The sequence below is a fragment of the Hypanus sabinus genome, chromosome 28 (genome assembly GCF_030144855.1).
Source record: "Hypanus sabinus isolate sHypSab1 chromosome 28, sHypSab1.hap1, whole genome shotgun sequence".
NCBI classification, from domain to species: Eukaryota; Metazoa; Chordata; class Chondrichthyes; order Myliobatiformes; family Dasyatidae; genus Hypanus; species Hypanus sabinus.
Genome location: NC_082733.1, coordinates 25,078,546 through 25,106,473, shown reverse-complemented (window position 1 = coordinate 25,106,473; position 27,928 = coordinate 25,078,546). Strand labels below are relative to the sequence as shown.

The 27,928-nt window shown below is 41.4% G+C and overlaps 1 protein-coding gene across 13 annotated transcripts in view; it reads right to left on the bottom strand.

The window, feature by feature from the left end:
• Positions 1 to 27,928, bottom strand: part of LOC132382495 (WD repeat-containing protein 72-like) — a 502,802-nt gene that overhangs the window by 130,899 nt on the left and 343,975 nt on the right. For 6 of the 13 annotated variants that reach the window (XM_059952747.1, XM_059952746.1, XM_059952745.1 and 3 more), the window contains one exon: positions 24,875 to 26,640. In XM_059952747.1, coding sequence (XP_059808730.1) covers positions 26,435 to 26,640 — 206 coding nt within the window. In that variant the 3' untranslated portion in view covers positions 24,875 to 26,434. Of the gene's footprint in view, positions 1 to 23,303; positions 23,453 to 24,874; positions 26,645 to 27,928 lie in introns of those variants that run through there. The other 7 variants (XM_059952748.1, XM_059952751.1, XM_059952753.1 and 4 more) reach the window with 5 other exon arrangements.

The window sequence follows — 27,928 nt, the reverse complement described above, 5'->3', positions numbered from 1 at the left end:
ATTGCTCACCCTTTCCACTTCTGATCCCTCGATGAGGACTGATGAGTGTTCTCTCAACTTACCTTTTCTGAAGATCTCAATCAATTCATTGGTCTTACTGACGTTGAATGTGAGGTTGTTACTATGACACCATTCTTCCAGCTGATCTATCCCGCTCCTGTACACCTTCTCATCACCACCTGAAATTCTGCCAACGGTAGTTGAGTCATCAACAAATTTATAGTTTATAAAAATATAAACTCAATAATGAATTTTGCTGTTCTCGTCGAATAGAATTTCCTTATTTGCTTCTCACTCTTCCGTGATTCAGTTTTTTCTCTCTTGTGCCAGTGCCCTTTTTACTTTCTGTGCAATTTTTTAACTCAGTCTTTCCATACTCTGATGATAGCATTAACTCTGTTTCTCCCTTCATACCTATTGCCTAACCTGTAGAGTATTTGCAGTGCCTCTGTTTAATTTGTAAAGTATTAATTCTTGATGGGTTGCCCACCAGTTAATCCCATTAAAGTTACAAGAAACAAACAAAAACATGGCAACCAAAACACCAGAGACCAATGATACATATTTGTTCCTCGACAGTTCAGGCATCCAGCCATGTCTTTTACTGTCTTCACATGACTGCTCATTTACCACCTGTGCTCTAAGGAAAGTCTACAAGCAAATATATTTTAAAGTTCAAAATTCAATGTTCAAAGTAAGTTTTATTATCAAAGTGCATACAGCATATGTTACCATATACAACCCTGAGATTCATTTTCGTGGGGGTATACTCAGAAACTCTTTAGAATTGTAACTATAACAGGATCAATGAAAGAGCAATCAAAGTGCAAAAACTGTGCAAATGCAAATATGATTCAATGGCATTAAATAATGAGAAGTTGCTGAGATAAAGTGTCCTTGGAAGTGGTTGTGGGAACATTTCAATGATGGGCAAATGAAGTTAAGTGAAGTTATCTCCTTTTGTTCTGGAGCCCGATGGCTCTGGGGCAGTAACTGTTTTTGAATCTGGTGGTATGAGTTCTGAGGCTCTTGTACTTTCTATTTGATGTTAGCAGCAAGAAGAGAGCAAGACCTGGATGGTGGGGTTCCCTGATGATGGATGCTGCTTTCCTACGACAACGTTTCAAGTAGATGTGCTCAATGATTGGGAGGATTTTACCCACGATGTTTTGGTTCAAATCCACTACTTTCTGCAGGATTTTCCATTCAAAGGCATTGGTGTTTCCATACCAGGCTGTGATGGAGCCAATCAATATACTCTCCACTGCACATCCATAGCAGTTCGTCAAAGTTTTAACTGCCGTGCTGAATCTCCACAAACTCCTTTATTGTTCAATATTGATTGAGCTTGGTGATCTGTTTGGAATCTGTTATTCTATTTGATGTCATAAAGTATTAGTTTTACTGAAAACAGGTATAAAAAAAACCTCAGCCCCATTGTAAGTTCTGTCCATAATCAGCTAGTGAAGGCATAACATTATGGGGGTACAAATTGACACTACCACTGTTGATTAAAATAAACTGTAGATAAACCAGTGCAAATAATGAGAGTCTAAAGGCCTCTCTGGAAAAAGTAAAGGTAGAGATTATGTTTCATGGTGAACAATGCTTGGTGCGAGCAGGTAGCACGCACACCCTCAAATCCTTCTGCTGCCTGGATCTTATGCTACTATGTCGACCTTTCTGGCCGCCTAGAGAATTCAAGTCTGTTATTATTACAGCTGTGTACATCCCACCACAGGCCGATACCAACTTGGCTGTCAATGAGCTTTGCAAAACTATCAATATCCATGAAACTACACACCCAGAGGCAGCTTTTGTCATTGCTGGAGACTTTAACCAAGCTTCGCTGGGCAGAGCTCACCCGAAGTTCTGCCAACACATCGAGGTGAGCACACGGGGAGGAAACATACCCAGTCACTGCTTCTCTCCTTTCCGCAATGACGACAAAGCACTTTTCCACCCTCTGTTTGAAAAGTCTGACCAAAACTCCGTCTTGCTCCTACCCGCTTACAGGCAGAAACTGAAGCAGGAAGCAACCATAGTGAAAATTATCCACTGCTGGTCCAACCAATCAGACTCAATGTCACAAAACTGCTTTGAGAGCATCACCTGGGAGGTTTTTCGAGCTGAGGGTACCTCCGAGTACACGAAGGTGTTCACAAGCTTCATTCGGAAGTGCTTTGAAGACATGGTTCCCCAAAAATCAGTCAGGGTCTACTCAATCAAGAAGCCTGGATGAATAGCTCAGTGCGTGTTGCTCTCAGTTCAGGGGGTAAATCCTTTATCTCCTGAGACCAACAGCAGCTCAGCAGAGGCCACGATGATTTACATAGAGCCATCAAGGTGGCAAAACGGCAAGAAGGACAAAATTCAGTCACAACTCTGCAACAATGACATGCAGCTTATGGCAAGGGCTGCACACAATGGCGGACTTCCAGAGGAAATGCAGCAGTACAGCCAACATCGCTGAGGAGCTAAATGTTTTTTTTTAACACTCGATTCGAGATTGATAGGACGGTAACCCCGAGGAAGGCCGCCGACGTGATCTGCACCTTGGTCATATCCAAGGCTGAGGTAAGTAAACATTCCTACGTGTCAACATGCCAAGGCAGTGGGGCTGGGCGGCATCCCAGGGTACATCCTTAAAGTGTGTGTTGAACAGCTGTTGACATTTCTAATCCCTCCCTCACCCAGTGTGTAGTGCCCTCCTGTTTCAAATCGTCCATCATTGTCCTTGTACCTAAGAAAACCAAGGTAGCATGCCTGAACAATTGGCAAGTCTCACTCACCTCAATTATAAGCAAATGCTTTAGAAGACTGGTTAAAGACTACATCTGCAGCATGCTACCACCCTACAATTCACTTAGCGACAGAACCGGTCTACCAATGATGTCATAGTCATAGCACTACACACCATCCTCACTCACCTGGAGGAGAGGGATACTTTCATTAGAATGCTGTTCCTGGACTACAGTTCAGCATTCAACACCATAATTCCCTCCAGACTTGACAGGAAGCTCAGAGACCTCGGCCTGCACCCCACCTTGTGCAGCTGGATCCTAGACTTCCTATCAGATCGCTGACAGGTGGTAAGGATGGGCTCCCTCACCTCTGCCCCTCTGACCCGCAACACAGATGCCCCCCAGGGTTGTGTTCTGAGTCCCCTCCTCTACTCCCTTTACACCCACGACTGTATTGCCATACAGAGCTCCAATCTGCCAATCAAATTTGCAGATGACATAACTTTCATCGGACTTATTTCGAATGGTAATGACACAGCCTACAGAGCAGAGGTTGACACCCTGACACAGTGGTGCCAAGATAACAACCTCTCCCTCAATGTCCAAAAAATAAAAGAGCTGATTGTGGATTACAGGAGGAGTGGAGATGGGTTCACCCTAGTCAACATCAATGGGTCTGCGTCTGAGCGGGTAAGTAGTTTCAAGTTCCTCGGTATACACATCACTGATGATCTCATCTGGACTGTATACACTGGCTTCGTGGCCAAAAAAAAGCACAACAGTGTCTCTTCCACCTCAGGCGACTGAAGAAGTTCAGCATGGGCCCCCAAATCCTCAAGACCCTCTACAGGGGCGCCATTGAGAGCATGCTGACTGGCTGTATCACCACCTGTACGGGAACTGCACCGACCTCGATCGCTGGGCACTGCAGAGAGCGGTAAGGACAGCCCAGCACATCTGTGGATGCGAACTCCCCTCCATTGAGGGCATTTACAGCAGCAGGGGCAGAAAGAAGGCCTGGAGGATCACTGGGGACACCAGTCACCCCAAACAGAAACTGTTTCAGCTGCTTCCGTCTGGCAAACAGTACCACAGTATTAAGGCCAGGACCAACAGGCTACGAGACAGCTTCTTTCTGCAAGCCATTAGACTTGTAAATTCACATGTTTGTATATTGCAATGGAATCCTAACGCAAGATATTTACTCCCTCATATTGTGGGGTGGATATAAGATTTAAATAAATTCTATTTATTGACACCCCTTGACATTGAGCAAGATTTTTCATTGTAATCACAGACACACTACTCGATTGGATAGGATGATCCAACTCAAAGTCTAAAAAATGGATTCTCTCGGGCTTTGTCTCAAACCCAACTTACTTTCTATGTATTGGATTTGAGAGTGCTCTTGCTTGCACTTTGCACAATGCTGCCAAGGATGTCTGTTTCCCCATGTGCACGTACAAATATTTGCCAACAAAGTTCATAAATTCAAAGTAATTTTATCATCAAGTATGTACAGTATACATCCCCATGCACTAACCCGAGATTCATTTTCCTGCAGGCATTTGCAGTAGATACACAGAAACAAAATAGAATCATTGAAAAACTACACACAAACAACGACGGACAATCTATGTGCAAAAGGACAAACTGTGCAGATACAAAAAAAAAACCAAATAAATAAATAATATTGAGAACATAAGTTGTGGAATCTCGGAAAGTGAGTCTATAGGTTGTGGAATCAGTTCAGTTTAAGGATTACTCCAAAGCCGGACAGTCTTTCTTCAGCAGCGCGCTGATTCAACCCCTTTTTGTGATTCCATTCAAAGCTATTTATAAACTTACTCTGTGCGCTGAAGACGGGATCAAATCAACCTGCTAACTTTTACTCTCAAAGACGTAAGAAATAGATTGGTTCATTTAAAAGCAATTTTTTACTCAATGCAAATATTGAAAATTTGTTAATTGCCCTCGGTCCATTTATAGTAATGAATACTGAGCCACAAATAATAAGAACAAAAATTCCATTACTGCTTTCCAACTTTTTTTTGGTAAAATCCAGAGGAAAAGTGGTTCCATGACTGGAATATGTGACCTTTTTGTACATAAATAAGGTTATGATTGAGTACAATATTCTTATACTATAAAAATACCAAAATTAGTAATTCTAACCGGAAATATTTTTCTATAATATGGATTGCTCCAAACTATCTCGGGGTTGTTTCATCATAAAATATCTCACCTTTTGTCACAGTAGCCAACCAAAGATTGGACTTCTCTCTACAATCCAAAACTCTGCAGACCCTGTCTGAACTTGCACCAAGCGTCTTTCATCCATCACCCTTATTCTTGATGGCACATTTTCTGTTGTTGCTGTTGATGAATTCCACACAGATGTATTGGACCATGACTGAGAGGAAATCCTTTGATCAGACAATATTTGAAGGGTCCGCTCAGTTGTGCCTTAACTTAGCCTTCCTTGGATAATTCATTTTGAAAATATATTCTGGCATTTCATAGATCATTTTGTTAGTATGTGATTCTCAATGATGAATCGTAGGGCAATGCCCCATCGATGCAGCGCCCTTGGCCCAAGAAATCCATGACAACCACAGTACCCTACCAGTTAGCCTCAATTTTCTGAATTCGGCCCACTATCCTTACAAGACTTTCATCTCCGCATTGAAAAATACAGTACTCTACAAATGTCTAAGGCACATACAATATATAGCTGTGGTATTTAAGACTTTAGTACAGTACTGTATTTATTAACATGATTTTCCTCTCCCTGTCCCCTTCCCTCTCTCAGTTCACAATAGTGACTCATATCAGAATCAGGTTTATCATCACTCACATATGCCATGAAATTTGCTTTTTTTTCCCCAGACACAAGAGGTACTGCAGATGCTGGTAATCCAGAGCAATTCACACAGTGTGCTGGAGGAGCTCAGCAGGTCAGGCAGCATCTATGGATAGGAATAAACTGTCAACATTTCGGGCCGAGACCATTCATCAGGACGGATGATTTTTTTTTAATGTGGAATAGTACTGTGCAAAAGCCTTTAGACACCCTAAGCTATATATATAACTCAAATGAACGAGTTGCTTAAAGCAAGATCCCACCCTGACTGGCTAACTCAAAGAAGGATACTAGTCATAATGAAGGATCCTCTCAAAGAAGAAACACCATCAAACTACCGGCCTATAACCTTCCTGTCGACAGCATGGAAGCTCCTATCGGGCATCACAGGCAGCAAGCTGAATGAACATGTGTGTAATTTCTCAGCACTGCTCAGAGGGGGATTGGGAATGGAACCAGAGGCTTTAAGCACCAACTACTGGTAGTCATGTGAGACTCCAAGACCAGGCAAACTAAACTAAGCACAGCCTGGATTGACTACCAGAATGTATACGATGACACATGGATCCTGGAATGCCTGTCTTTGTACAAGGTCAACAAAACACTTAAGATCTTCTTCAGGAACTCAGTGGGCCATTGGAGGACAATGCTAGAAGTTAACTCAAAGCCAATAGCACAAGTGACCATCAGATGTGGAAGATACCAGGGTGATGCACCATCCCCACTGCTGCTCTGCACAGGCTTGACCCCCCTCAGCCAGATCATCTCAGAGAGTGAACGTGGGTACAGGATCTAGAGTGGAGTGACCATCAGCCACCTCCTGTACATGGCTGACATCAAGCTGGACACCAGAAATGAGAGAAACATTGACTCACTATCCACCTGACAAGGCTGTACGGCAGAGACATCGGGGTGTCATCTGGACTGGAAAATTGCAGCTGGATGGTGGTGAAAAGAGGCAAACTCATCAAGACCAAAGGAGCTGAGTTACCTGAAGGCCACATACCAGATGTACAGGACAGCTACAAATACCTGGAGATCCTGCAGGTGCATGGAAGCCACGATGGGGACACAAGGAAGGATGCCTCATTCCAAAGAGTGAGACAGGTACTAAAAAGCCTGCTGAATGGGAAGAACAAGATCAGAGCCATCAACGTATTCACCCTACCAGTCATCAGAAACCCAGCCGCAACAGTGCGCTGGCAAAGGAATGAACTGGAAGCCGTTGACATCAAGACCCGGAAACTTCTAACAATACATGGAGGATTCCACCCAAAGTCCAATGTTGAGTGATAGAATAAAGGAGGATGGGGACTTGGAAATATTGAGGCCACAGTCCTGGAAGAAATGCGAAACATCCCTGAGTATGTCAGGAAGATGGCCACCTGCGAGGAGAATCCCTCAGACAGCAGGCAGAGGACATGGAAATGGAAGTGGGTGAAGCAGAGCCAGAGGACCAGAGGCTATGGCAGGACAAGCCCCTGCACGGGATGTACCATCACCAGACATCAGAGGTGGCTGACATAAGAAAGCCCTACCAATGGCTGGAAATGGCAGGGCTGAGGGAAGGCACAGAGGTGCTGCTCATGGCGGTATAAGGCAGATGCTGAGCACAGGAGCAATACCAGCAGGGGTCCATCACACCAGACAAGACCCAAGATGCAGCCTGTGCAAGGAATCCACTGAAACCATCCAGCACATAGTAGCAGGGTGCAAGATGCAGACAAGGACAGCACACACTGAACGGAAGAACCAAGTTGCAGGAATTGTGTACAGGAACATCCGCGCTGACTCCCAAGTCCAAATGGGAAACACCTGAGAAGGTAGTGGAGAAGGACAGAGCTAAGATCTTGTGGGATTTCCAAATGCAGACTGATAAGCAGGTACTGGCCAAACAACCAGACGTTGAAATACTGGACAAGCAACTGAAGAAAGAGACCGTAATAGATGAGGCAATTACTGAATGACAGTAACATCAAGAAGAAAGAATACGAGGAGCTGGAGAAATACCGGGCCTTGAAGGAGCAGATAGAAAGGATGTGGAAGGTTAAAGCTAAAGTAATCCCAGTGGAGATAGGAGCATTTGGAGCTGTGACACCTGGATTGGGAGAATGACTTAACAGCTCCCAGGAACAACATCTGAGATCTTGGTCCAGAAGATTGCATTACTAGGAACAGCAAAGATACTGCTTCAAACCCTCAAGATCCTAGGCCTCTGGTGGAGGACCTGAGATTGAGGGGAAAATACACATACACACCATCCATAAGGCGTGAGGCATGACATATCTGTACGGCACTCTATATCCAAGTACCTCTTAAGTGACACTGTTGCACTACCACAACCATTGTCTCTGGTACTTTTTTCCATTTACTCACCACCCACTGCATGAATCAGTTGCCCTCAGGTTCACTTGAAATCTGTCCCTCCTCAACCTAGGCCCTTTCCTCAAAGATTTGGACATCCCACCACGTGGGAATTGTTTGAGGAATTCTGGGAAGATTCATTTGTTGGTGTTTACTTCTCTTTAAGAGGAAGGTATGTTTCTGACAGATACTACTCATCAACTACCATTAAATATTTATCAGGGATTCCAGTAACTGCCAGTGCTTTGAGCTCCAATGAGCTTGCAACAAGATAGAGGGAGAAAGCTTGAAAATACTTTAGGGTCCAGGGTGACATCTCAGGAGGATGGTAATCACTGCTTTGAAAAGGAGATGGTCTTTTACTTAATGTTTACATTGGGAGCTGGCAGGGTATTTGGGAAGGGAAGCCGAGGGAATGGATCAATTGGCCGAATTCTGCTCCTATATCTTATGGTCTTAAGTCATCAATTTAATGGGAGAGGGTATTGAGGAGGAAGGCCCTAAGATCACAGATTTGTTGAATAGCTATGACATAAGAGGTTATTTGTCCTATTTCATTTATTGTAGAGCAAATTCATGATTTCCAATCTTGTCTTGTTGATTATTTTCCCACATTTATCTGATTAGTTCCCCCCATTGCAACCCTTGAAAGTTGCTGTTCCTATCACCTGCAAAGGTGCTTCAGGTCATAACCACTCTGTGGTTTAAAAGTTTCGTGTCCTTTGCCCAACACTTTAAATCTGTGCCACTAGCTCTTGAACTGTCCACTGATGGGAATACTTTATTTCTATGTAAACCTGTCATGTTTTAATGAGGTGTGCTCAGAAAGGAGCTGGACAATGAGACGGCCTGCAGAAAGGAGGTGGAAGAGCGCAAGACCTGGTGCCAAGCAAATAACCTCTTCCTTAATGACAACAAGACCAATGAATGGTTATTGACTTCAAGAGAACTCGTACCACTTTTGCCTTCTTTCCGTACAACAGCGGAAACTGAGAGCAGTTTCAAACTCCTGCCAAAGAACATCCTACGCATTCTCTCATGGTCCCAGAACACGTCCTACACAATCAGGAAAGTTCACCAATGTCATTTCCTGTACTCAAGCGTGAAGGGGAACAAATAATTGTTACTCCAGATCTGATGCAGTACCAGAAAAAGACACAAAAAGATAAAGAACACGATAATAATAAAACACACAATAAATATAAATACGCAAGATAGTTATGTACATGCATTGATTGTATGTCCATAAAGTGACTCTAGGCACAGGAGTGTCTGTATATAAGGTGACTGACAGGAAATGATAAAGTAGTGATGATTGGGAGTGTGGAGGGGTGGGTTAGTGGGTGGATATGTTGATTATCCTTACAATGGGGAAAGTAACTGTTTTTGACTGGTGGTCTTAGTGAGAATTTTACGTAGTCTCCTCACTGATGGGAGAGGGACAAATGGTCTATGAGCAGTGCGGGTGAGATCCTTCATGACGTTACTGGTCCCTTATTGGCATTTTTCCATATATAAGTCCTTGATGGTGGTAGGCTTAGTGCTGGTGATGCATTGAGCAGTTCTGACTACCCTTTGTAGAGCCTGTCTGTCCGCCACTGTGCAGCTTCTGTACTTTGCAGTGATGCAGCATGCTGGGATGCTGTCTACTGCACATCTGCAGAATGATGTGAGTATAGGTGTACATAGTCCAGCTCTCCTCAGCCTCCCCAGAAAGCAGAGGTGCTGGTGAGCTTTCTGGATCGTGTAGAATGTGTTCTGTGAAAATGAGAGGTTGTGTGAGATGAACACTCCCAGCAGTTTGAAACTGCTGTAAAAAGTGGTGTGGGTTCTCCTGAAGTAAATAACCATCTTCTTTGTCTTGCTGACATTGAGGAAGAGGTTATTTGCTTGACACCAGGCCTTGAGCTCTTCCAGCTCCGCTTTGTTGGCTGTCTCACTGTTGTTGGTGAACAGCCCCACCACCGTCATGTCACTGGCGAACTTGACAATGTGATTACTCGGGTGTTTGGCCGTGCAGAAGAGTTTACATAAATATGCTCGGTACCCAGCCCTGGCGGGCATCTGTGTTGAGGATGACTGGGAGGGAGAAGCAGTTGTGCATCCTGACTATCTGAGGTCTGTTCATCAGGAAGTCCAACACCCCGAGTTGCACAGTGATGTATTAGACCAAGTAACAGGAGTGTTTATTCTCCAAGCCCTGTGGGGCAATAGTGTTCAATGCCAAACTGAAATCCAGAAACAGCGTCCAACATAACTGTCTTAATTTTCTAAGTTTATTAGGGTTTGTTGCATGACAGATGCTACAGTATCCGTCATAGAGCGGTTCTGTTGGTACGCATACTGGCGAGTGTGGCAGGAATAGAGTTTTTGTTATGCTATTATCAGCCATTGAAAGCACTTCACAATGATTGAGGAGATCTACATTTGTTGATTTCTTTTGCTTTCAGTCTCATCCTGTCTTTGGCACAGTAACGTAACAGTTAGTGCAATGCATCACAGCGCTAGTGATCAGTGATCGGGGCTCAATTCCCACTGCTGTCTGTGATGAGTTTGTATTTCTCTCACCGACGAGGTGGGTTTCCTCTGCGTACTTTTGTTTCCTCTCACATTCTGAGATGTGCAGGCTAGGGTTATTAAGTTGTGGGCATGCTCAGTTGGCCGTGGAAGTGTGGCAGCACCTGCGGGCTGTCCCGCCACATGCTCGGACTGTGTTGGTCATTGATGCAAATGACACATTTCACTGTACGTTTTCATGCTTCGATGTACATGTGCCAAAGTTAATCTTTAACATCTTTATTTTTCTTTGCACAATGTCAGTATTCTCAACTAAGGTCAACATCTCTGTCTTTAATTATGTCTATTGCTTTTACTTTTAAACCCTCAAAGCAAAATGTTCATTGTAGAGCTGATGCACCTATGTCTGGCTACTGTCAATGTTATAGGAAAAAGGCTGTGTTACAATATAACTTAGATAACTATTGAAGAACATAATAAAGTTACAGGACCAAACAAATACTGAAAAAATACTCTGTATAACCATATCGAAAGCACTAGAGAAATACTTAAAACTTCCCGTGACTCTAAAATATAAAAAAATGAAAGTGTCCATTAATATTGTGTTCATACTTAACATATATCCAAAGACTTTTCAATTATTACAGAATAATGGAGGTGTATTTATTACTGTTTGCAAGTCCCAAATTTCTATTTGTGAATGGGCCATTTGTAGAAGTTTCTGTGCGTTCCACAGGGCAGGAGAGAGAAATCAAAGAGGGTGACTCTATTCTAGTTGCACTCATCTCTGCAGTCAGTAACAAAAGATATATTAGGAGTTTCAGATAGATAGCCTGCTTACCTTTTCTGTTGAGGGGTCTGGGCATGTGTGCCATGGGAGGATTTAAAGAGGTAAAGGAATATAATTTTGAAAAGAAAAAAGTCCATTTCAACAATGCATTCCCATGATGCGTGGTCATATTTGCCAAGGACAACAAACTGCTGAAAAATGACACTGGCAGAATATGAAGTGTTGCTGCAAACAGCAGTCTTTAGTTGTATTGTTTTCACTTTGAAAAATGCCCTCTCCAGGTTATTGAAAACACAACTGGGAAATGTCTGGGCTTGCTACTTGTCTGCCAGATTCTAATTCAGCAGCATGATGAGTCTTAATGCCAAAATGTCTTGTTTTTTTTTACAAAACTATAGTTGAAATAAAGCACTACTATTAGTAAGTTCAAAATGTCACTCAGGGGTTATATTATGTAGTAATGAAAATATAAACCTGAAAATTGTACTATTTTGTACGATCGCAAGAACGAATGAAGTTCATCTAACAGCCAATGCCTCTGAGTGTAATGTGAACAGTTTGATTAGTGAGTAGAGAAATATCCTGCCTCAGACTGGCTACCAAATGTAACATATCACTGAGGGATTGAATGCAAAAACATGACAGTTATAACCCATTATTGTCACCTTGTTAAATGTGTGCTTGGTCAAAAGGTGAGAAACAGCCTATAGCACAGGGTGACAAATAGATTTTTGTTCACTGAAAAAAAGAAAGTATCAAAAGTTCTCACTTTTGCAGAAATCCACAATCAAATCTCCTAAGCAAACTGGCTCCCTATGCAGCTCAGTGTTTTATACGTACATATTAACTCATTAGCTGACCGGTGGTGTAGTGGCATCTACACTGGACTTAGAGGCCAGTGGTCCTGGGTTCAAAACTGGCCAGTTCCTTGCAAGCTTTCTATATGTGCTGGGTTGAATGGCAAGCTAGCAACTTGGCCTTGTAAGAAACATAATGCAAGAAAAATGGGAAGGTTACCGCCCGAGGCGCCCACAAGTCTTGGAGAGGGACAAGAATAATTATCATTAATTATCAAATAATATCTCATTAGCTTACTATCCTGTAGTTCATAATTCTGATGGGAATAATGTACCATGTGTGTCTAACCCCAGACAACGTGGAAACTTGTGGAACTTAACATTTACTCTGTTTCCAGTGGTGGATTAAATGTTTTGCATTGCCGGTTCTGTGCAAAGAATCAGTGTAGGTACTATCATCCAATATATATTTATAATATTAATTCACAGTTAATATTGTTCCAATCTTCACATTGACAATCCTTTATAATGTAACAATGGCTCCTTAACACAACCAACAGGAATATACAAAATCTTCTCTACCTACTCCACAAAAGAAAAACAACAATTGTGTTCCCTTGCCATTCTGCACTGTCATTTCTAATTCATAAATCTTCTGCAGTGAAGTACGCTAATTTATCTCCATTACTGGTGATCCACACTTGTCTCTACCACCATAGGCTGTAGGAGTACATTCTGTTAACATTTCTTTTGGTTTTTCTTTCCATTCTGCTTGGAAAAAGAGTTAGGTCTCAAAGATAACACAGGTATCAATGATTAAACATTCAAATTCCCGGGACATCTAGAGGAGGAATTAACTCATTTGCTTTATCCACCCCATTAAAATAAAAGATAAAAGAATGTCGAGTCACATTTGGCAGGGTAATTTCAAGGTCACAAACTCACATTCCATCCGAGGTCAGGAAGGGAACAGGAGAAAATCTTTCTATTAACATAGTAATGAAAGCAAATCACTTAGATTTATCTTCGAAAATAAAATGAATGTAAATTCCACAATAAGTCTCCACATTGTCTGTGATCAGATACGCCACAAACAGCTCTCAGCAGAATTATGGGCTGCAATTGTGCCACCCAGTAGTAAGCCAATATGAAGAAGATACTAAGGTTTGAAGGAAACAAGCTTCCTGGTGAGATTTAATTGTGGATTTCTATATGAGTAGGAACTTGTGATTCTTTTTAAACACAGGCAGAAGTCTGTAAGAGTTTGTACGTTCTCCCTGTGAAATGGGTTTCCTCCGAGTGCTCTGGTCTCCTCCCAAAGTCCAAGGATATACCGACTGGTCTGTTAATCAGTCACTGTAATTGTCCCGTGATTCAGCTGGGGTTAAATCTGGGGTTGCTGGATGACACAGCTTGAGGGGCTGGTAGGCACTATTCCATTTGTATCTCAATAACGAAGCTTACAATTGAAATTCCTCTTTTGTAAAAGTAATTGCAATGTATGATTTCAATGAATTCCTCTTAGTCACAAAGTCAGTTTATAAATTCTAGCAAAGCTGGTGATTTCTTAAAAAAAGGTGAGTAGAAACATTTTAAATCATAATTTCAATGATGAACACAGTACATTTACACTTTTACTGATAATAGTGAATACATCTTTGTTCCTAACCCAAACTACATATGTAGTAAATTTGTCGATCTTGTGCTCCCAGTAGAATGATTCTCATTACTACCACCAGGGAGGAGGTACAGGCATCTGAATTCACACTCAACGTTTTAGTACAGCTTCTTCCCCTTTACCATCATATTTCTCGACAGTCCACAAGTCCATCAACACTACCTCACTAATTTGTTCTCTTTGTACTATTTATTTATTTTTTTCACATATTTTTGTAATTTATAGTAATTTTAATGCATTGCACTGAACTGATATTACAAAACAACAAATTTCACAACAAATGTCAGTGGCAGTAAACCTGATTTTTGTTCTGAACACTAGAAATTCTGCAGATGCTGCAGATCCAGAGCAACACACACAAAATGCTGGAGGAACTCAGCAGGTCAGGCAGCATCTGTGGAAACGAGTGAACAGTCAACGTTTCAGGCCATGACCCTTCCTCAGGACCAAGAAGGAAGGGGAGAATGTCAGAATAAAAAGGTAGGGGGTGGGGAAAGAGGCCAGCTGGAAGGTGATAGGTGAAGCCAGGTGCATGGGAAAGGTCAAGGGGTGGAGAAGGAAGAATCTGATAGGAGAGGAGTGTGGACAATAGAAGAAAGGGAAGGAGGAAGGGACTCAGGGGGAAGTAATAGGCAGGTGAGAAGAAGTGAAAGGTCAGAGAGGGGAATAGAGAAAAGTTGGGGAGGGTTTGATATTTATTAACCAGAAGGAGAAATTGATGTTCATGCTATCAGGTTGGTGGATTACCAGTTGGAATATAAGGTGTTTCTCCTCCACCTGAGGGTGGCCTCAACTTGGCACAAGAGGAGGCCATGGATTGACATGCCAGAATGGGAATGGCAACCGGAATTAAAATTCTTGGCTACGGGGAAATCTCGCTTGTGGCAGATGGTGCAGAGGAGCTCAGCAAAACAGTCCCCCAATTTACAACAGGTCTTTGATTCTGGTCCTGGTTCTGGTTCTGATGTGCTGGAGGTGCAGAGAATCAGTCTATGAAACTGTTCCCCTTTGATTGTGGTATTCCACTGGGTGCCAATGAAAAGCTCAGTATACTGACTATAGTAATGAGAAAGTAATCATTCACACTGTGTGGTGAACTACATATACCTGACTGGACATGCCCCCCCCCCCCCCAACCGCTGACTGCTCCTGTGGCTCCTCCCACAGACCCCGGTATAAAGGCGATTGGGGCCTGAGCCCTGGTCTCAGTCTCCAGGATGTAGTGTGGTGGTCAACTGCTGCTTGTTCTTTCTTCCAGCCAATAAAAGCCTACATCTCGCCTCACGTCTTGGTGAGTTATTGATGGTGCATCACACTGAAAATCAAAAGGGAGAGGAACTGAACTACAAGCTCAATGTAATTGCTTCTAATTTATCCATTAGTAAACCCATGAGTCAGTTACCACATGATATCCGAATATTCTCATTTGCTTCTAAGAGACATTTTTTTTTTGTGTGCCATACTCTGCCAGAGCCTCGGTGACCACTTTTCTTTTCATGTGGTTGTCTTGGAGGGAGGATTCTGTGAGTGGTTCCCCCACGTTCTTCTCGCAGCGCAGTTTTTTTTTTAACGAGGCTGAGCTGCGAGCTCGACACTCGACCCGGCACGGATGGAAAGAGTGTCCGGGTGCGGCCCGACTGGATTTGAACTCGGGAACCTTTGCTCCGGAGTCAGGCGCGGATGTCACTGCGCCACCAGCTGGCCACCTAAGAGACACATGACACAAAATTTCCTGTCAATAGGCTTGTGGCTAGCTATATGGTAAATCAAAACTCAGCACTTTCATGTTTGTACTAACGAAAGTGAAAATCTAATCCTGGTAGTGCTTGTGCTTTAACAACGGTCTTCTTTGACAAATCATAAATTCCTTATGGTGGACGGGCTGCAGTCAGGGCTTTTTTGAAGTTAAGTTGAATCCAAGGTCAAATGACATGTTGCTTGCTTCTGTTAGTTAAATCAGACACCCACTGGCCACTTCATTATGTACCTCCTGAAACTAATAAAGTGAACACTAAGTGCATGTTCATGGTCATCTGCTGCTGGAATCCATCCACTTCAAGGGTCAACATGCGTATTCAGAGATGTTCTTCTGCACACCATTGTTGTAAAGTGTGATTATTTGAGTTACTGTCACCTTCCTGTCAGCTTGAATCAGTCTGGCCATTCTCCTCTGGCCGCTCTCATTAACGAGGTGTTTTTTGCCCACAGAACTGCTGCTCACTGGATTTTTTTTTGTTCTCTGTAAACTCTAAGGACTGTTGAGTGTGAGAATCCCAGGAGATCAGCAGTTTCTGAGATACTCAAACCATCCTGTCTGGCTCCAACAACCATCCCATGGTCAAGGTGCTCAGATCACATTTCTTTCAGTCTGAACAACTGCACTTCTTGAATATTTCTGCATTGACTTGCTGCCACGTATTTGGCTGATTAGATATTTGCATTAATGAACAAGTGTACTAAATAAAATGGAGACTGAGTGTAGAATCATATTAAGACCCCAACCAAATTGTATCATAGATATCCAAATGAAGTTGACCATCACCTAGAGCTTTTCCTCTGCCTCCTTCTGGGCCATGGTGGCTTCGGATTTTAATACGTTGTTTTCCAGTGTTTGGGTTCTATCCAATTTCTCAGAGTACAAACAACACAAGGTTTGGACAATTTAAAGATTGAAAAAGTCAGGTTGCTGAGCCAGAGGCAAGGGTTGGGCCAGTTCAGCTCACTGATCTACACTGAACTGAGGCTGGGGCCTGCAATTAACGGGCTCCTGAACTGGCTGCAGTGATGACTGGCTTCTTGGCTGTGGACTCACTTTCATGAACTTCAGTTCTGAATGTTATTTGCTTACTTTAATCGCTTGCACGATTTGTTTGACAGTCTTTTTTTAATGCGTTTTATTGGGTTACTTTGTTTTGTGCTGCCTGTAAGGAGACGAACCTCAAGGTTCTATAAAGGATGCGTACTTTGGTAATAAATGAACTTTGAACTTTAGATGGATGGCATAGTGAAACAGTTCGTACAGCTGCCATCTCTTATCACCAGCAAACTTTGTTCAGTTTTGATCATTTTTGGTGTCTGTTTGGAGTATGCCTGTGAATGCATGGGCCTCACTGGTTTCTTCCCTCATCCCAAGGACATGGTATTGGATTAATTACTGGTCAGTTCCTCCAGTGCAGGCTAATGGTAGTATCTTGCAGGAGTTAATGTGTACATGAGGAAGAAAGACTCCTTGAAAAATTAGTTTGGATTTGGATTAATCTTTGAGCCAGAATAGCCTTAAAGGCTTCCTTCCAGCTTGGAAGAGAATATAAAATGATTAATGGCATATCTGAAATAAAAGTAGAAAATACTGTAAACACTCAGCAGTCCAGGAAATAGCTGTGGGAAGATAATATTTCAGGTGAAAGACTCTTTTATCTGGACGGATTAAAAGAGAAAAGTATTTTTTTTTCACTTTTCTAGGTTTGAAATAGGTCTTTGACCTAAACCATTAACTCTCCCTTTCCACAGATGACGCCTGATCTATTGAATGTTCCCGGCACTTTCTGCTTTTATTTTATTTCAGATTTCTGGCATCAGCAGTTTCTTTGATTTTCTTACTGTGACTAACCAGTGATTCATCTTTTCTTCCTCTGCCAATTCCATCTGTTGTCCCACTTCTTTAGGTCATTGGGTGCTCCCTGATATATCTGGCGGCATTTTAGATGAAAAGTGTCGGGTGTTGTCTTGATCTGGCCACTATGAATGCCTATCAGCTTCTTTTATTGAACAACAAGAACAGAAATTAAACAACTATATTGATACCAACTGCAAATAGCCTAGCAGGGGGATGATGGGCCAGACAGCCTCCTTTCAACAATTTGATCAGAACGTGCATTGTAAGGTGACACTCATTTTGTTAGCATCTGGCAATATGTGGAAGAAGCAGATAAAGCAAATCCCCAGGTGGCACCAGTTTGCAGCTTGGACAAATCTGCTGCAATATAACATCCTTGACAGAAACTTACAATCATAAAACTGACAGCCTATTAGAAAATAAATTATTGCTTGGGAAAGGGGAATAGTAAAAACCTGTTCCTATTTTACAGTGGATGCTTGACAGTTAGTTACACCTTCCTTAATGATCCCCATTTTAATTGACCTTAGCCTTAAGGACAAAGTTTTTATTCAGTAATAACTGATACATATTTTATGCCTGATGAAGGATCTCGGCCCAAGGTGGTAACTGTTAATTCCCCCTCCCCCCACAATGCCTGACCTGTTGAGTTCCTCCATCACTTTGTGTGAGATACATATATATATAAATAAATATTTATTTGGAAAAAAGAATCTTCAAACTGATTTTACATCCAATAATTTAAAGGAAGTGTGAATAACTTTATAACTTAGGTTATAACTTTATTTTTACTCATTTCCTTACAATGGCAAAAGCTATTGGCCCATCAAGTCTCTATTAACTATAAGAGCATTCAAGCTGGTTCATTCCATTCCCTGAAATCCACTGCTACCTTCCTGGACAAGGAACACATCTTTGGGATGCTGGAAAAAGACTCGAGGTCACCAGAAGAATGTGTTAACTCCATGAGGTTACTGCCAAGATGCAGAGCGTAGCTGTGTTTCTGTAGTTTCTGAGTCAGCAGTACTAACTGCTATGAAACAGAATCAGAATCAGGTTTAATATCACTAGCGTATGTCGTGACATTTGTTGTCTTTACGGCAGTAGTAAAATGCAATACATAATGATAGGAAAAATGTGAATTACAGTAATATATTTTTATATAATAGTTATGTTAACTAAATAGTGCAAAAATAGATATTTTTAAAAAAAGTAGTGAGGTAGTGTTCATGGTTCAGTGTCCTATCAGAAATTGGATGGCGGAGAGGAAGAAGCTGTTCCTAAATCATTGTGCGTGTGCCTGTGTGCCTTTAGGCTTCTGTACCTCCTTCCTACCTTCCTAAAGGTAGCAATGAGAAATCGGCAAAAGCTGGGTGATGCGGATCCATCATGGATGGCACCTTTTTGAGGCATCACTCCCTGAAGGCGTCCTGGATGCCAGGGAGGCTAGTGCCCGTGATGGAGCTGACTGAGTTTACAAATTTCTGCAGCTTATTTTGATCCCTTGCAGTAGAAGCCCCCCCGCCCCCATACCAGATGATGATGTAGCCATTTAGAATGCTCTCCACAGTACATCTGTAGAAATTTGCAAATGTCTTTGGTGACAAACCATGACATGCTTTAATAGAAAAAATATTTTATGTGGTTTGATATATCTGGAGTACCATGAGCAAGTATTATATTCCTTGTTCATTTACTTGATGTTAAATACAATGCCACAATAAAATAATTCTTTATTGTACGTAATTGAGATTCCTTAAGTACATTGTATGGCTATATTTTTCTTTGTTCCGTTTCTTGATCGTAAATGGTATCTTAAACTCCATTTGAGCTTTAAAATTAGTCGACATTTGAGCTTCTGCTGTACCAGAACACTAAAGGTTAGATTATTGAAAATACATTTTTGCTATTACTTCAGTCTCTTACTGATAAGGAATTTCTTGATATCCACAGCAGACCTCTGACACAGCACAGAGTTCCTTATCTACACATCTAAGACAATCCTAACTCTGCAGTGCTTTATAAACCCTTTGAATTCACCATGAGCAATTCACATTTTAGAGTAAAAAGCAATTACCTGTAAGTCAACAACTCCGTAAGATTGAAGTAACTCTTATCTTTGCTAACTATAATAGATATTTTGAAGAACCGGCTTTCACTGCCGAAGTGGAGAATAAGCAGCAGCGGAATTTGACTTGAGGCCTATGATATGACTTTCACTGCACATAACTGAACAAATATAAAGCAGGTTATTCAGGAGGCTTCTGACTATAATTTCCTGTAAATGCTCTTTCTGGAAAGATACGGAGAGGATTCAGTAATAGCAGCATCAGAAATTCAAACTAATAAACCGGGAAATATATAAAAGTCCAATTTGATGCAAGAATTTAAAGAGGCATTTGCACAATTGCATTTTCTCTTTTGATATTCATTAATCTGCCAATGGATTTGGCAAATTTAATGACACGTGCTAGTATCAAAAACTGATACTGATCTGATGTACAGCACGTTTCACATTCCCGGACAGAGGATGGTTTTATCATTAAAAGCCAAGTTTTGGAAGGTTTTTAATATATCAGGCATTGTAAAACGTGTAAGTGAAGGGATGACTGGGTAAGCCCAGGGGAAAAAAAAGTTCAGTGGTATTGGTAAATAAAGCAAGCTTCAGGGGATGCTTTCCCCACACTGGCATTGAACTGACCAGTATCAATGACAACATCTTCAAGAAATATTTCAAACCCAATGTAGAAGATTATTGAGTTTGCCAGATTGTTCATAATTCTGACGTTTCCAGGTTGGGACGGCCTCTCTTAACATTGAAAGGGTAGTTCAAAGAGTTTCCACAGCAACACTGGAAAATGATTGGAAAACATCCTAGGAGTGTGTCTTATTAGAAGCTCGAGAGCAAGCAGGTGACAGAAAGGTGAGCCTCTGGACTCGCTCAAGATTCATTTCGGAAAAAGAGTGTGAAACCAAAATCTCTGACAGTACTCTGAGATGGATGATCTGAATAGATACATTTTTCTGTACTTATATTTGTCATTTCTGTACAGCTCCAGGTACTTAGATTGAAGTATACCTTCTGGTGCTGTAGATTCGAAGAATGGGGTGGGAGGGGCAGGGAAATCTCACTGAAACCTATTGAATATTGAAAGGTCAAGATAAGAGTGGATGTGAGAGGATATTTCCTATAGTGGGGGAGTTTAGGACCAGAGCCATACCCTCAGAATAGAAGGGTGTCACTTTCAAACAGAGATGAGGTGCAATTTCCTTAGCCAGAGGGTGGCTAATCTTTGGATTCATTGCCACAGACCAAGTCATCGAGTATATTTAAAACAGAGGTTGATAGGTTCTTGATTCATCAGGGTGTCAAAGCTTACAGGAAAAGGACAGGAGAATGAGGTGAGAAGGCATAATAAATCAGCCACGAAGAAATAGTGCAGCAGGCTTGATGGGCTGAAGAGTCTAATTATGCTCCAATGTCTTTAGGTATTGTGTTTATGTGGAGGTTGCATGCTTTTTGTATCACATGGATTTCTCTTGGGTGCTCCTCTGTTGATTAGCTACTGTAAGTGACCACCTAGTGTCAGTTTGTGGCCAAAACAACCAATAGGAAAAGCTGGACATATGTGAGGAAAAATAAATTTCATGCATAACATGCACATAAATAAACAAATACACACACACATACGCATGCATTTACTCTCTCTCTATAGGTAAAAACTTTTGACCATTCAAAATAGTAAGGTTGGACTAAAACTTTTTTGTACCAAATGGAAATTCATACCATCCTCTGCCCATTATTCAGGAGCATGATTGTCCATTCTAAAGTTTGTTGGTGCTGGTTTTTTGCTGAATTCACCGTGGATTGGTATTGTTTTCCACAGTCAATGGGCCAGCGGGGTAATGGGTAGAAATTTTGGAATTGTGACTAAACTTGTCATGGTAATCCAAAACCCAATGCGTATCTGGCAGAGGAGAAATACACCAACTCACAAGAGCTCAGCTGATGAAATGCTGGAAGACTAAAGCGGCAGTTTGAGCTGAGAGACAAGGAGAGTGGCTGCGCCTGCTGTGAAAATTGGATATTGTTTAAAATTAGAAGCTGCAGACAAAGAATCAGATGAAGGAGCAGAGAAAGACAGAGAGTGGAATTGTTACAGGAATCTCTGAACACTGAAAGCTATTCATTGAAAATACTGTACTTAACATAGCATTTTCTTAAAATGCAACTCAAAGCCATAATTTAGCAATTGGGTTTCAAACCATGGTGATTTCAAAAATTCTTCACTATTTAAGTCCTGTTACATGTTTTTTAAAAGTCACAGGTACACACAAAAGAATAAATTATGATAATTTCACTCTGATTATGCTGCAAAGATTCACACTTGGATTATAGCATTGGGTTATTTGGGTATTGGTTAATTCGGGTATTCTTATACCCCCTTGTAATCTGATTATTTAATTATACATATTGACCCCACTGTATATGAGATTCACTGTATGAATACTTTTTTGATATAGTCCAACCAGCCACCAAACACAGCTATAAGTAACTTCCAAAAAAATCCCTCACGATATCACATCATGCTCCCTTCTTCACTCTTATTTTCTTTCAAGCCATCCCATCTAACTGCAGGTGTTCTACAAAATGCACATTTTTAGAAAATGTTCTTTTGCCTTCATTGCCTGATTGGGATGTCTAATATGCTTTGAAATGCTTAAATATTAGAGCTATGAGTCAACCTTCTAAATGAGAAACTTCTATGTGTCACCCAGTCATATCTAATCTGATAATCTTATAATGACACTGAATAAGGCCATTCAGCCCACAAGTCTGTACTTGGATGAACAATCCTACTAGTCTCTATTTCTTGAAGAACACCGCTTCTTCACATGCCCATCAATTCCCCTTTGATTCTTTTAGCTTGTAATGTATACTAAGGCTATTTACAGTAGCCAATTAATCTACCAGCATGTTTGCGAGCACTTTGAGGAAACCCATGTAGCTATGGAGCGAACATGTGAACTTCATGCAGGCAAGGTCTGAGGTTAGGAGAAATGTGAAAGTCATACTAACTGCTGTGCCACTGTGTCACAGTATGTGGACATAGAGCATTCAGTAGGATAGTGTTGTTGTTTTATGTAACACACTTTGTACATGGAGAGCATCAAGTGTGCAACAGTGTTATCTATCATGGTTGTCTTCATTGTTCGGATATTCTAGCATCTATACACACTTAAGGAATAATGTGGGTACTGAACACAACAGCAGGTATTTACCAAATAATAAAATAATTGCTGAGCTCAATTTAATGTGCTGTGCCTATCTTAGTTATTGTCTAAGGACATAAGAAGAATATTGCCCTCCCATTCAATAGATGACGGTTGGCTTAATCTTCGGCATGGCCTAACTTTCTTTCCAACTCCCATAAAAATATGGATCTCAATAGTGAAGCAATAATGTGATTCATTCGGTATATTCCAACTGTTTTGCATTTGACAGCTAATTCCCTCAATTACGCAGATCCAGAACCAATCCTAAAATGGACGTCCGCATCTAATGATACGTTATTCCACTGGCTGCAGTGTTTGCTGCCACCATTCAAAGGCCAATCTGATCTGAAGCAGCCTGACTCTGGCTCTGGCAGTGAGGCATGACTTCCAAGGGAATTTCACAAATCATAGGATTCTCCGGAGATTGCAGAATGCTCCTGGACTCAATGGCGAGTTTAGCACATCCCGTACTTCCTCAGGGCTGTGTACAGTGCAGAAGACTGGCATTCCCTAATGCCGTCAATCCCAGTGGTTTTATGGAATCATATGCAATTGACTAATATTGTGAGGCTCACGAATATTGCAGTATCCCAGAATAGAAAGATTGAAATATGCTAGTAAAATAGAAACAAAGACAAAATGAAGATGTTTAGTTCTATCCAATAATTTTATTTTCCCTATCAAAACTTAAAACAAATTAACTTGGGAACAATCATTATCTATAGTATTGGTGAACTCGACACAGACAGGCATTCAAGTGCATAGACTTCTCTTCAACTGAGCCTTGGTTGTGAAGGATTCACGACCTGAAGAAATTAAGCAGCCAATTAACATTTCCTGGTGAAGTGTGCGGGAGCAAAATCTGGCAGAAGTTAGTGCTTCTGGTGGTCTGAGAAAATGACGTAGCTGTTGGGAGGTTGTCAAGATTTTTTTAGACAATTGTAAGATCATAAGATAGAGGAGTAAAATTAGGCCATTTGGCTCATCACATTTGCTCTGCTATTTCATCATGGCTGATTAACTTCTCAGCCTCTCAGCCCCAATCTCCTACCTTCTTCCTGCATCCCTTCATGCCCTGACTATTCAAGAATCTATCATCCTCCGCCTTAAATATACCCAAGGGTATTAGAATGGAAAGGGCATTAGAGCTGGGGAGACCCAGGAATTGCAGGTGGAATTCAGGAAAGGATTCCTACCCAGTTCGTGATGATTTCACCAGCATGTAACAATTTTTTTTTTAAACTTGGCTTTTCCTGGCCACACCTTGACTCCAGACTTAGTTCAATCACTTTGGCCACCTGGAGGCTGTAAAATGGCAAGTTACGTTGCTGGTTAAGTTAGGTCCCTACCTAGCACTCCTTATTGTAAGTTCAACTGTTAGCATGACACCTCTCACTAAAGAGTTCTGGATGCAGCACCTCTTAAGTGCGAAGAGTTAGGACAGGGATAAGCTGATGGGGGTAAGGCTGGAAAGATTGAGGATTCCATTTCATGAAGATAACAGCTACATGAAACTGTATTGGTTAGGGTATTTCAATCAGGGAGGAAAGTATACAAAAAGAATAATACTGAGAAGAGTGTTCATTAACCTAAAGGCTTCAGCAGCTGCTTTTTTTTTAAGCAGAGCTCTAAAAGCAAAGCTTTCTGACCAAGGACAGGCCAGGATCCTCTAGGGAAATAAAATAAACACACCTTCCACTTTGGCATACAAGTTTAATGGAAGGGAAGACCCTGGGCACAATAACTTTTGACATCTAATACAGGGGAGCCAATTTGGTAATTGCCAGTCGAGTGAGCTTTCAGACATGGTTGTCTAAACCATTCTCAGAGAAATCATAAATATGAGAACAGGAAATACTGGGAATCTTGAGCAACAGACACACAAAATGCTGGAGGAACTTAGTAGGTCAGGCATCATCTATGGAGAGGAATAAACAATGTTTTGGGCCACTGATGAAGGGTCTTGGCTCTTTATCCCTCTCCATAAATGCTAAGATTTTCCAGCACTTCGTGTGTGTCACTCCCAGAGAGAGTCAGCCAGCAACTCCCCTGCCTCCTTCCACAGTATCTGCCCCTTATCATTACCATCATTTCCCTCAGATTATCAACTGCCCTCTTGTCTAACCCTCCATTATGAAATCTGACAGGTATAGCCATGCCTATGGGGCATACAGAACTGTCCCAATCACCTGAACCCACTGTCCAGAGAACTTCAGGTGGGGGGGGGGGGTTTAGAATGGCAAGTGAGATGAATGGAGAGGGTCTGGAGGGAAACAGGAATGGGAAATGCTGAAAGAAGGTGTGGGAGGGGCAATTACCAGAAGTTCGAGAAATGGATGCTCATGCCCATCAGGTTAGAGGCTACTCAGACTGAATACATGCCATCAGGTTGAAGGCTACCTAAATAGAATATGCCCCCACATCTTCTTCACCATTCTCCATTTCTGATTCTCTCTCTCACCTGCTCATCACCTCCTCTGGTACTCCTCCTCCTCCCTTTCTTCCATGGTCTTCTATCCTCTCCTATCAGCCCTTTATCTCTTTCAGCAACCAACTTCCCAGCTCTTTACTTTACTCTCTCCTCCTCTCTCGGTTTCACCTATCACCTATCACCATGTACTTCTTCCTCCTTTCCCCCCACCTTCTTGCTCCTGACGTCTCATCTTTCTTTCCAGTCCTGATATGTCAACTGTTTACTCTTTTCTATAGATGCTGCTTGGCCTCTTGAGTTCCTCCAGTATTTTATGTGCGTTGCTTTGGATTTCCAGCATCTGCAGATTTTCTCGTGTTTGCGATGACTAATTACTTGATGTGCTTCAACTTATCAATGAACAACATTAACACCATTGCATGTAGGAAAACATAATGTTTGGGAATGTTAAGGTGTATTGCAATCCACCTCACCAGCCTCATTTTTAGAAAGAAAATCCTCAATTGCTCCACCTACCTATGTACCCGTTCTCAGTGTTGTGGATAGCAGTTCCTTTGACGCCCAGACAATCTCTTCTAGATACTCTGCTCCTATGTTGTTTAAAGCCTGAGATTTCTGTTTATTTGCCTTCTGCTGAAGTTGTCCATTTCCCTCAGGTCAAATATATTTGAGATCTCCAGCTACCCATTTTAATTCCACTTCCAATTCCCATTCTGATATGTCTATCCATGGCCTCCTCTACTGTCGTGATGAGGTCACACTCAGGTTGGAAGAACAACAACTTATATTCAACCTGCAAGCATTAACATTGATTTCTCAAACTTCCAGTAATGCTTCACCATTCCCCTTCACCTTTTCTGTCTCTCACCATATCTCCTTTCCTGTCCATCGCCTCCCTTTAGTGCTCCTCCCTCCATTTCTTTCTTCCGTGGCCTTCTGTCCTCTGCTATTAGATTTCAGCCCTGTATCTCCTTCACCAAACAATTCCCTAGCCATTTACTTCACCCCTCCTCCCCTTCCCTTGCTTGGCCTGCTGAATTCCTCCAGCATTTTGTGTGTGTTGCTTGGATTTCCAGCATCTGTGGGTGTTTTTTTTGTTTATCAATACCTTTTATAGTCTGTTTCATCAAATATAAGATTTCAAAATAAATCAGAAGCATCTTGAATTCGACTGATTAGGATTCAAAAGACACAAAACAGTGTAACTTTTACTGCCAATAAATATCAGGTCAGATTTATTACATACTCTACTCAAGGAATGTAAGCCACACTAAAAATCCAAGAGTTGCACTGAAAATCCTTTCAATTCTTTAGACATAGTTATGTGACAGCAATATTTTACTATTTCTTTTGCATCTTAAAATTCTTCACTGTTTCCAAACAATCTTTCAAACTCATTCAGCCACAAACAAACCAGAAGTCTGGAGAGTTTCCACCATTTTGTCTTTGCAAGTCGGACTTTAACAAGGAACAAACCTTCAGACATGGTATACAGGAGAATTCCCTTTGTTCTTTCAGCAGACTTTGCAAAAGCAGATTCGGGACATAGGCCACTCTCGCAGACTATCTGCATTAATCATAAATTAATTATTAATCATGATGTTGCTCTTAATAATATGATAACTAATGTAAATTCAGCAGAATTCTCTGACTGAAAATTTATATTTTTTATGTTTTTCAATATTATTTTAGCTTAAAAGTATACAATTACAGATTGTTAATCTTCACAAACTGGGTATTAGCTTGAAACTGGAATTTAACATTCACTTCACACCAATTAAGACAATGCTCAATTAAGACAAAGTTCGAAAGAAATTAATTATCATAGTATATATATGTCACCATATACAACCCTGAGTTTAATTTTCTTGCAGGCAAACTCAATTCATCCAATAACAATAATAGAATCAATGCAAGACCAGTGTGCAAAAGACAACAAACTATGCAAATACAAACAGAAAAAAAACAATCAAGATTGAGAATATGAGATGAAGAGTCCTTAAAAATGAATCCATAGGTTGTGGGAAGAAAAAGCATTTCAGGATGTATATTGTATACATTTCTCTGACATTAAATATACCTTTGAAACCTTTGAACAGTTCAGTGATGAGGTGAATGAACTTATCCCCTCTGGTTCAAGAGCCTGATGTTTGAGAGGTAATAATTGTTCTTGAACCTGGTGGTGTGAGTCCTGAGGCTCCTCTACCTTCTTCCTGATGGTGGCAGCAAGAAGAGAGCAGGGCCTGGATGCTGGGGGTCCCTGATGATGGATATTAATTTCCTGTGACAACCATGTAGATGTGCTCAATAGTGGGAAGGGTTTTACCAGTGTTGAACTGGGCTATATCCACTACTTTTTGTAGGATTTTCCATTCAAGGGCACTGGTGTTCCCATACCAGGCTATATCCACTACTTTTTGTAGGATTTTCCATTCAAGGGCACTGGTGTTCCCATACCAGGCTGTGATGCAGCCAGTCAATATACCCTCCACCACACATCTATAGAAGTTTGTCAATGTCTTAGATGACATGCCAAATTTTCACAAACTCCTAAGGAAGTAGAGTCGCTGCTGTGCTTTCTTTGTAATTGCACTTATGTGCTGGGCCCAAGACAGGTCTTCTGAAAAGATAACACCAAAGAACTGTGGTAGCAAAAACTTCTCCATTTTGTGTAGCCTTGGGGGATGCATTGGGTCCCTCAAGCAGAGCGTAAGGAGAGATAAACTACAGCAACAGGCCCTATCGACCATCGGTTAGATGACGCTGGTAGACCAATGATGATAACCTGAATATCCCATTGCTACTGATTAATCCAACTGCAGAAGACAGACCATCTGATAAAGGACTTTCA